This window comes from Camellia sinensis, chromosome 8, assembly GCF_055761805.1.
Source record: "Camellia sinensis isolate YWXY chromosome 8, ASM5576180v1, whole genome shotgun sequence".
Lineage (NCBI taxonomy): Eukaryota > Viridiplantae > Streptophyta > Magnoliopsida > Ericales > Theaceae > Camellia > Camellia sinensis.
The window spans coordinates 89466436-89477139 of NC_138968.1; the positions used below are offsets into that span (position 1 = coordinate 89466436).

General features: G+C 34.4%; 1 protein-coding gene across 3 annotated transcripts; it reads left to right on the forward strand.

The window, feature by feature from the left end:
* The first annotated feature begins 513 nt into the window (after positions 1 to 513).
* LOC145797013 (GRF-interacting factor 1-like) lies at positions 514 to 9242 on the forward strand. 3 transcript variants are annotated; one of them, XM_082882994.1, is made up of 4 exons: positions 514 to 641; positions 903 to 1100; positions 5955 to 6380; positions 8826 to 9242. In XM_082882994.1, exons 2-3 carry the CDS (start codon positions 1020 to 1022, stop codon positions 6375 to 6377), a joined length of 504 nt encoding a protein of 167 aa, XP_082739120.1. In that variant the 5' UTR covers positions 514 to 641; positions 903 to 1019; the 3' UTR covers positions 6378 to 6380; positions 8826 to 9242. The 3 variants fall into 3 exon arrangements, with proteins under 3 accessions (XP_082739120.1, XP_082739118.1, XP_082739121.1); XM_082882992.1 differs by lacking the exon at positions 514 to 641 and having other exon boundaries at positions 882 to 1100; XM_082882995.1 differs by lacking the exons at positions 514 to 641; positions 903 to 1100 and adding an exon at positions 5292 to 5426.
* The last annotated feature ends 1462 nt before the right edge of the window (positions 9243 to 10704 follow it).

Sequence of the window (10704 nt, forward strand, 5' to 3'; positions counted from 1 at the left end):
ATTAATTTTTATGTTAATGGAAAATATTTTTCATTAAAATATATATTACCCCTATTTCTACAAAATATATAATACCTTTTATTCTTTTCCCCCTTTTATTTCTCATGATCTCAAATCATCAATCCCCAATCCCTTAAACAAAAAATTCCCAATTTCAAAAATCCCCCAAAAATTACCTCTACTTCTACCAAATAAAAAAATAATAATAATTTTTTTTCATTAAAATATAAATAAAACAAATAGATTTTCAACCTTAGTAACTAAAAATAAATAAAAACAAAAAAAGTTTCATTAACTACAAAAAAATAAATAAAAATAAAAATAAAAATAAAAATTATTTTAATAAAAAATAAAGAAAATGACTAGCTCTCCTCTTCTTTTTCTTTTTCGTTTTCCCGCTTTTTTAATTCCCTCCTTTCTTTCCCCCCTTTTGTTCCCCAACCCCTTTAACAAAAATATCCCCAATTTCAAAAATTCCCAAAATACTATCTCTCTCTCTCTATTGACTGCAAGCAGCGGCAAGGGGGGACGACGGCGGCCAACGAGCGACGACGGTGAGCAGCGATTGACGACGGCTAGCAGCTGCAGCAGCAGTGGCGGTGCGGCATCTCAGATACCTTTGCCGATACCTTCGTCGTTGGGTAAGCCTTCTTCTCTCATGATATACAGAGTTTGGTGCATTGTTTCCTAATTTTGTTTATTTATTTCTGTTTCAGAAATATAGGTTTATTTATTTCTCTTTCAGAAATATAGGTTTTATTTATTTATCTCTCATGACATACAAACTTGGTTCTTTTGTTTATTTATTTCTCTTTCAGAAATTAATCGAATCGATTCGTAAACTTATAGCTAACCTTTTTCTTTCTTTTTTGTCTTTTTTTTTTGGGTGTGTTGGTGACAAGTGAAACAACAAAGACTTACGTCGAAGATCTGATAATCTGACAGAAACCCGCATCGAAATTTGTTGATTTTCGTGTATATTTTGCAATTTTGATATCTGGGTCGTTCTTCGATTTGTGATGGGTTGGAGATACAGGGCTCGTTTCTTCCTGATTGCTGCTGTTGTAATCATTTGGGTCACCTCTACAGAAGTCACCCAGGTGGTCATACTTCTTTCTCTAATTTCATTTCTAGTTTAAGGTTTTAAAATTCTGTATTTGCAATGTATGTTCTGCATGTTTGTATGCATAGCTCATGTACCTTCATTTATATGGTGAAGTTTATACATTTGCCTAAGTTGATGAATTCTTGATTGTTTTTGAGGAATTGCCAATGAGATTTGAATTAAAAGCCTGAAATGTCAATTGGGATTCAAATAAAAAGTAAAAGATTCAATAACACTAGTTTGATTGTTAAAAAGCTTATTGCAACTATTCATTTTCGTGTGTACCCCCAGAAAAACTGGAGGAAAATAAAGCAAAATAGAAGTGAAAACTTAAATACTTTGGACTGTCTTGGTTTTTGGAAAAAAGGGAAAGATTTTATTCCATGTGGAAAAAATTGAATTATCTGGAAATAACATGAAAATAAGATGGAAAATCATTGGAAGTTGGAACTAAGAAAGAAATATGCATTGGAGGTTGGAGGCCTGAACAGAGTTTTGAATTTTTTTATTTTCCCAAGGCCCCTCAATAACCCTTCTCTAATTAGCCTATTGATATATGCCCAAGGCATGCACTTTAAGTACTGAAAAATCCTTCACTTTTCTTTTTTTTCCCTGATGAACTGTTGTTTTGTGGCATAAATATGCAAGAACTCATTAATTTAAAGTGGTGTTTCACGTGTCCTCAATTGACTGTAAAAGTATGCTTTATTTTTTTTCTCCATTTTTTATTCATATGACTAATGAATTACTAATAAAAAAGGGCTTAACTGTTAAGGGAGTCTAATGCAATTATGTCAAAAGTGTAGGGCTAATTGTATTTTCCCTAACTTAAGGGAGGTGAGGTGAGTGTAATTTGCCCTTAAATATTTGATCCATCAATGTTTTTATATTTTGTTCCTCGTAATTAATGTTTTATATTTGATCCATCCATTATGTAAAGAAGAAGAAAAAGAAGAATGGTCATGTTTTAATGTTTTATTTATAATGTTTTAATGGTCATTTTTTTCTTTTGGGAGCCAAAAAATCAACTAGGATTTACACGTAGTTATGGGTCAGAATCCCTCAGAACTATCACGTCTCATAGCCAATTCTGCTGCACAGATAGCACAAATCTGATAGCCTTGCCATAGGTTGTCAAGGGTTTTTCTTATAAGTGAGAGCCCTTTAGGTAGGGTTCATTTAAATTTATCATCAGTCTGACTCAGTGAGAGAGAGAGAGAGAGAGAGAGAGAGAGAGAGAGAGAGAGAGAGAGAGAGAGTGAGTTTCTATCAATAACATCCCTAGTGCTAGGAGTTTCGTGCTATTTGTTTTGACTTTTATCTTTTTGTTTATACGAGGACTTCTTGTCCTCTTTCCTTCTTCTTGCTTTTTTATTAAAATTCTTTATTGAAGCTCAAAGAAAAAAAAGTGTTTCTATCAATAAAAGTCTCATGAGAATCATATTTCCACTTGTGCAACCTCTCCAATGAATCTTCAAACTGTTTGTAGTTGTCAGATTACCTATCGGCAAACCACTTATTTATACCAAAAAGAGGGTTATAGAGAAGTTCATCTCTACCACTATCAAGTCCTTCCACTTTTGAAGCACCATGAGATAACACTCGTAACTAATCAAGGCACTTGTTCCAGAATTCTCTGACCATCCTCTTCTTTGTTAAAAGAGCATGTATACATATATTCTCTGACCATCCTTCCACTTTTGGGATTCATGTTAAAAGGAATTAGAAGAACAAAATGTGTGATTTACCTAATGATGATTAAGGGAAACTAAGGAAATATATGCCACTCTAGGTTTGGCCCAGTCTGGGTATTGGGATTAATTTGGCCATCCCAAATCCAATCCTTAAAAACATTCAAACTGCAGTCTCGCCTGTTACGTTGTTATATATGGCTGTAAAGTGAATTTGACTGATATGTTAATATTTTGTAAACTTTCCACTGATATGTAATTTTCCCTTAGTAGTATTAGTTCAAATCTTAATCCTATACAATGTAAGCTAGGGGGCTGAAAAAATGGCCATGTGAGGTGCATATTATCCCTATGAATGGAAGTAGATGGAGAATGACGTCTTTATTGATTTAATTTTTCACTAGCTTGACTTCCACTCACTCGTGCTTAGGGGTGTGCATAATACCGCCGAAACCGCTAAAACCGCCAAAACCGCACCAAACCGCACCGCCAAGGAAAATTCGTTATTATTTGCCAATCGAACCGCCGGTTTTTGGTAAGAAAAATGGCAAATTCTAGTGACACTTTTATCAATCCGCCGGTTTCTATTTTTCTTCCAAACCGCACTGACCCGCACCGCTATTAAATCATGTTTTATAAGATTCTAAAAATTCTTTTTTACTTAAGTTTGCTTATTGTTCTATACCTTAGAATATAGTATTTCAATACTGCTCGAGGGGAATTCAAGATGTCAGTAATCCAAAATAAAGTTGAATTCCAATTCACTTTTCAATGTTATTTTTTTCTGGCCATGTTGCAAACTTGCATCAGCTCACTTTTCAATCTAAATACTTTTCAACAGTAAACATTTTCAAAATATTGTAAACCCTGAATGATATGTATTGTATTTGATCATTGTAGCCTCCACAGATGCTTGTAATGAACTGATGGCATAGTCGTTGATATTATCATGTTGTTGCTACACTTGCTGCATCAGAAGAAAGTTTCGCAAGATACTTAACATCACGGTATCTCTCGTCTTTTTTTTACTTTTTGATTTAAGTTTTGTAATTTGAACTATATTTTTTATAAACCGCCAATCCGCCCGAACCGCCAAGGCAAATCCGCCATTATTTGCCAATCGAACAGCCGGTTTTTGATAAGGAAAATGGCAAATTCTAGTGACACTTTTATCAATCCGCCACCCGCTATACGGTTTCTATTTTTCTCTCAAACCGCACCGACCCGCACCGCGCACACCCCTACTCGTGCTTCACTAGCTTGACTTCACTCAATTGTACTGTGTGGGTTGAGAAACATGGCTAGTGTGAATGCAATGGTCATGTTTTAATGTTTTAATGTTGTGCGAAGGTATTTTTCATGTTTTAATCCTTTTTATTTTCTGATTACACTGAGAAGTTTGAATGGTCATGACCGCTGGACACATTGAAGTATTGCTAAAGTTTTGTTCATTTTTTTGGTACATCATACATATGTTTTTGGTACATCATTTTTTTGAACGCTGGACATATTTGGTACATCATACATATGTTTTTAAAAAATAAAATGAGATTAAAAAAATTGGGCCCTAGAAGATTTGAGTCCTAATATTGTTCCAGAGACATATTTTAGATCTTGTGATGGATGTAAACCTCCTTCCGAACAAATTGTCCTACAATTGGCATTTGATTAAGTGCAACTTTGGATCTTGTGACCATTCTGGTTGAATAAGTTGGTATGATTCCTTTTATTTATTTTTTTGTTAGTGCACATCATCCAATAGTGATTTCCCTATAAGCCATGCTAGTCAACTTTCAAATCCGTTCCTTAGTTTGCCGCTTGAATTTGGAAAATGTGAATCATGTGGTGATGCGGAACCCGGGACATGCGAAGGTATTTTTCATGTTTTAATCCAATTTATTTTCTGATTACATTGAGAAGTTTGAATGGTCATGACCGCTGGACACATTGAAGTATTGCTAAAGTTTTGTTCATTTGTTTACCTTTCAAGTCACTTTGGGTATATAAAATTACCAATTCCAGTATATCATCCTTCCCATGTGAGCGAACTAAAGCGGTTGTTGAGCCTGGTTTGCTTTAAGTGCTTGAAGTTGAGAAGTGGGAAGGTAATGGATATGTTTATAGAAGGCTTCACGTAAAATCTATTTGTCATAAGTAATTAAATCCTTTTGCTTTCTTGATTGAGAGGGTAGCAGATTATTGTGTTGTGTTATGGAAAGTGTAAGTTTCTGCCACTGCATCCTCAGAAGTCATGCTCTGCCACTAATATTAACTTCAATACTGTTTACTCCTCTTAGGACTGCCAACATTGCTTTATACTTGTCTTTATAAGTTTCTATTACTTTTTTGGGGTTTATTAGTTTGCATGCTTCTATTACACTTCGTGCCATATCCACTGGAGCTTGTTGCACAGAATCCTGCTTTCTTTATGTCTTTTCATTGCTCCTTGATATTTGATTCCCTCTCTTATGTGGTGAAACATAATGTCACTAAGATATATGCCTATGCTAGTTGCTCATACTATTGTTTTGTGCTTGGACCAGTTTATGCAGATGGAAGTATTTGTCTGGATATTCTAATTTGTGGTGCCTTCTGCCCTGCCCTCTCTACCACTGCATATCATGCTCGAGGTTAGGTATTTGCCCCTGATTTGTGTGCAGTCTAGATCTGGAAAATATCTTATCAAGTAGTAGATAGATCGAACCCACCTTGATGCTTCTCACAGTTCATAATCTGAAATCTTATTGAATTACTTCCCCTTATTTGTCTTACATGCAAGTCTTCAATCCACTACTTATATTGCTTTCTTGGATTTTATCTCGTAGTTATTACCCTTACTTTAGGAGTCATTTGGAAAGGAATGAAACTTGTTTTGAAAACAGGTGAAGACACCTTTTTGTTTCAAATTTTGGAAAACTTTCAGATTGTTCCCCCTCCTTTTTTTTGGGAAACGAAAACAGCTGCAAACATGTCTTTCTTTGTAGTTTTCAAAATTTTGAAAACAAAAATGTTACAAAACTGGCATTTTCCTTTTGTTTCTACTGATTCACAATGTCCTAAATCTGACTGGTTCTGAAGTAGGCTAGTTACGGAAATTCATACAGCTGTTTGAAACTTAATGAAAATTCCTGATGTGTGTTTTGTTGAATGTCGGACAGTTCCCTCCCAGTGGCATTATGCAGCCAGGAGGTCACTACTTGCAGCAACACCAACAAGCTCAGCAGATGACTCCCCAATCGCTCATGGCTGCACGTTCTTCTATGCTCTACAGCCAACAACAGTTCTCGGCACTGCAACAACAGCAAGCCTTGCACAGCCAGCTTGGCATGAGTTCCGGTGGAAGCAGTGGACTTCACATGCTTCAAAGCGAGGCTAATAGTTCTGGAACCACCGGTGGGGCACTCGGAGCTGGAGGGTTTCCTGATTTTGGGCGTGGCTCCACTGGGGAAGGCTTGCAGGCTTCTGGAAGGGGAAAGCAAGAGATCGGATCTTCTGAAGGGCGAGGTGGCGGGAGCTCAGGAGGACATGGTGGTGAGGGGGGCGAGTCTCTTTATTTGAAGGCTAGTGAAGATGGTAATTGAGAGGTAAGACGTTCTTGGCTTAGTGACCTATTTTAACTTCTGAACTTGTAGGTAAGTTTAGGCAGGATGATTAAGTATTTTGAAAGAACGGAGGATTAGCTGCTAGTAGACTTCTAGTTATGTGATACAAACTGTCAGGATTGCTTTCCAAGCTCAGGTTTTGTGCCTGAAGTTTTAAGATGATGTGTGTTATATGATAGTGTATTATGTAAATCATGTAGGTTATATGATGGTGTGCTTTGATCTTTGTTAACTGTGTTTGTTTCTGCTTTCTTGATTTTCTTGAATTGGTTCAATCACCACCTTCACAACTGCCTTTTTTTGTTTTCGGTGTGGCTTTACTGTTACTTTCATGACTTGGGTTTGACATAAAAAATTTGCATTTAGAACTTCAATTTGGTCCCAAACCTGATTATCCAGTGAATTTCCCTGTTTTAGTATAGTTTGGTGAGCAATTGTAAATCATTTTCCCAAATTTCTCAGCTTTTTGCCAACATCTCGTTGATTTCTGTTTTTTAATTAAAATATATGAAGCATATTATAGCTACCCTGGACATTACTATTGTATCAGATTTTTTCAGTATCAATGGAGCAATAATTGTGGCCTTGTGTTTATCTTTTGTTTAAGCAGAATGCTTGATGTTGGAGTATTTACCGAAATAAACAAATAAAGAGTCATCACCATGAAAAATATCGGATTTGACTAATTCAGCAAATTAGCTTACAATCATGACGGATGTCCAATGTATTAAGGCATGTTTGGCATAATTTTAAAAAGTCAAAAAGTTATTATTTTATTTAAGTCACATCATCTTTTTATTATATCATTTTAAACTCAATTCATTCTCACCTCATATTTCATAAAAAGTCAAAAAGTACACTTATTTAGATCATTCTAAAAATCACCTTTAAATGTGTTTTACATATTACATTTTTAAATATATGAATATACAATGTGTTTTGAAAATGTGTTTTAAAATGTGTTTTGCTTCAGCTTTACTCTTCTCACAACAAACTGCTGTGAATGATTCATTCAAGTGATGATTATGCCTAATTTTGTGAGTTTGTTCTTCTTTTGAATTTGGGAAAATTACTACATGAATCGATTTGGATTTGAAATTTTATTTCTTTATTTCTCAAGTATATTCGTTATAGAATATGATTAGTCAACATTCAATTCGTGATTAATGGGTATAAACTTCACTAAAATTGTAAAACAATTCATGTCAAATATTTGGGACACTAAACAAGCTTAGTTATAGATTAATTGAGAGAGAGAGAGAGCATGGCTTCAAACTTGGTCTTTTGTTTTAATTAATGTTTTTAGAGTCTGCTTTTAGGTTTCCATATATTCTTGGATTTTTTGCATTTATGATTGTCATTATGTTGCTATGCCTCCATGGTTATTTGCATTATTTTGAAACGTATTTACTTCGCTGAATTGTTATGCTCATGGGTCATGGCATTGGTATAGTTATTTTGAATTGCTTTGTATAATCTCTTTCATGGTTAGTCAATTATTGTTATTATTATTATTTGTAGTTCATTTGCATCTGTTCAGGTTTTCCTTAATTTCTTTTCCCCTGTCTTTCATTTGCATTTGTGATTAATGACCTTTGTGTCTTAATTTCTTTTTCTTTTTTCTCTATGCAAAAACCTATGTTAGTTAAACCTATGTTATGTAATAACTGTATTAATTTGTTTTCTATCCAAACTCGGATCTGATAGATGTTAGTTGTTGCTGTAAAGTGAGAAAATTAGAAAGATTAATAACAGAGGATGAAATGATTGATAACCATAGAGATGTGGATAGCAAAGTAGGTTTATTTTCTGTAAGGTTCTCATAGGTGTTTTCTATTATTTAGATGGTTTTATATATATTCTATCAACATAATTGTTGAATTAATCATTGAGAAATGAGTTATAATTGATAATGTAAATAGAGTCTTAATGCTCAAATGACTAACGACATTCATGGCAAGGTAATAATTCAGTAAATAGAGTCTTAATGGCAAGGTAATAATTCAGTAATAATTCAGTAATAATTCAGTAACGACATTCTCAGATGTGTTTTTTCATTTATAGTTTCATTTATAGTTTGAACCCATGTTGGCCACTCCATGCATACTATCCCTTGGATTTAGTGTGGCAAAATAGCAGCCAACCTTTCATTAATTGTTAACAGGCTCATAGATATAACATAACAACTTGGGGCACGTGTTTATGCGTGGTGTGTATTAAATTCATACTGTGCAATCATTTTACTAATAAATAAATGAGCAAAACTGGCAAATGCATGTAATAAACTCAGCAGTTTGTCAATTGTTCAAGCATGACTCTACCATACCAAATAGATATAACTTCTAGGAATGTTTTGATTCCACAAAGCTACTGGTCACTAGTTCAGGTATGATGTTTTTTTTATTTTTCCCATTTTTCTCATTGCAGTCATTGCTCTGTGATCCAAACCCAAACCCAAGCCCAAATGCAGGTTTCCCCTTTTTCTCATTTCAGTCAATGCTCTGTGATCCAAATGCAAACTCACCTGCAAATTCAGAAGCAGCATTGTTGTTTTGTGAGAACAAGCGTGAATACAACCGGAGGGTGCGTGAAATTGTTGAGCAGAGCTGGACAGAAGACTAAATCTCTCTTGCTTTGGGTGTTATAGGACGTAATTAAGCTGCTTCAAATCACTAATCTTCCTCGTTGTAGGTGGCTGGTCTGATTTTCTCTGGTGTTTGTGTATCATTGCTGTATTAATTACAAATGTAATAGAAAGTATTATGTTTACAGGTTGTAATTTAAATTATTGACGTTGGTTATTCATGTATTATGTATGTGATTTAAATCATGGTTATTCATGTATTATGTTGAATGCTTTAATGGTTGATAATATATTTTAGTGTTGATGGATTATATTATTTATACAGGGTACATGTAATATAAATGAATACAGGTTGTTTACAATTTTTTTTTTTTTTTTTTAAAAAAAACATAAAATTATTTGGCCACCAAATGTTTTGGTAGCCAAATAGGTAATCAAAAGTTTTGGCTACTAATAATTTAGTAGCAAAAACATAACCCAAAACGTTTTTGCCACCAAATAATTAGTAGCTAAAAAATTTGAGAATGAGAGAAATAAACTATTGGCTACTAAATTTTTTAGTCACGGAAAAAATGGTATCATTTGGCGACTAAAACTTTTGGTGGCAAAAAGTAAAGAAATGAATCTTAATAGGTTTTTGGCTACGAACAGTTTTAGTCGGCAAAAGTCACCACGCCTAAGGTAGAACTTTTAGTGACTAAATGGTTAGTAGCCAAAAGTTTAATAAAATGAAAAATAATATTTTTGGCGACTAAATTCTTTAGTCCCTAAATGTAGTAATGTTGTCACTAAAACTTATTCCCGACAAAAAATTTTAGTCGCTGAAAATTTAATTTATTTTATTTCAACACTTTTGGCGACTAAATATTTAGTCGCCAAAACATACCCTTTCCCGACTACTCAGAGTTTGGTAGCCGAATGTTCACTTTTGGCGACTAATATTTTAGTCGCCAAAAGATAACCTTTGCCGACTAACCAGAGTTTAGTAGCCAAAACGTTCACTTTCAGCGACCAAAAATTTTTTAGTCGCCAATACTATCGCCGACAGCGTATAGGCGACTAGTTTGGCGATAAAATATTTTAGTCGCTAATTGTTTCGGCGACCAAAAATGAGGCTTTTGGCGACCAATATTTTGGTCACCAAAAGTGGCATTTCCTGTAGTGTTAGTTCTACAACAAGAATTTTTTTTCTGATGAATAAAACTAACCTATTACAAGTTAATGCCTTAATGACTACAAATTTCCAGGGCCATGCCCGATTACAACAAATGAGTAACAACTCAATACAAAGAAGCCCGTGGCTTAAATTACAACCAAATAAACAAAGAAAACAATAAATACGAGCCTCAAGCTCTAAGATCCTCCCAAGTCATTGCCTTAGCGGAGGCACACCAATTCACCTAAAAGTGGTTTCCTTCATAGGGTAAGCATCAAGCCCAGTAGAAATAAACTTAATGACATGTATGATGCTTAACAATGTCATAAGGTGTATGCATATGAAATGCCATGATAAAACATGCATTTTTCTCTTTTTAACAATGTAATGCGAGATTTCCAAAACATCTTTCCCAGTATTCTTTCAAAACAATCAAGTGGTAAATTTAAGGAATAAATCTCCAAGGCTAGTGTTCATAATAGAAAGTTATACAAGCTATCTATGTCATTTTATTAGGATTATCCGGATGGAACATCACCTACCACACAGGTTTTAGGTCTTACACC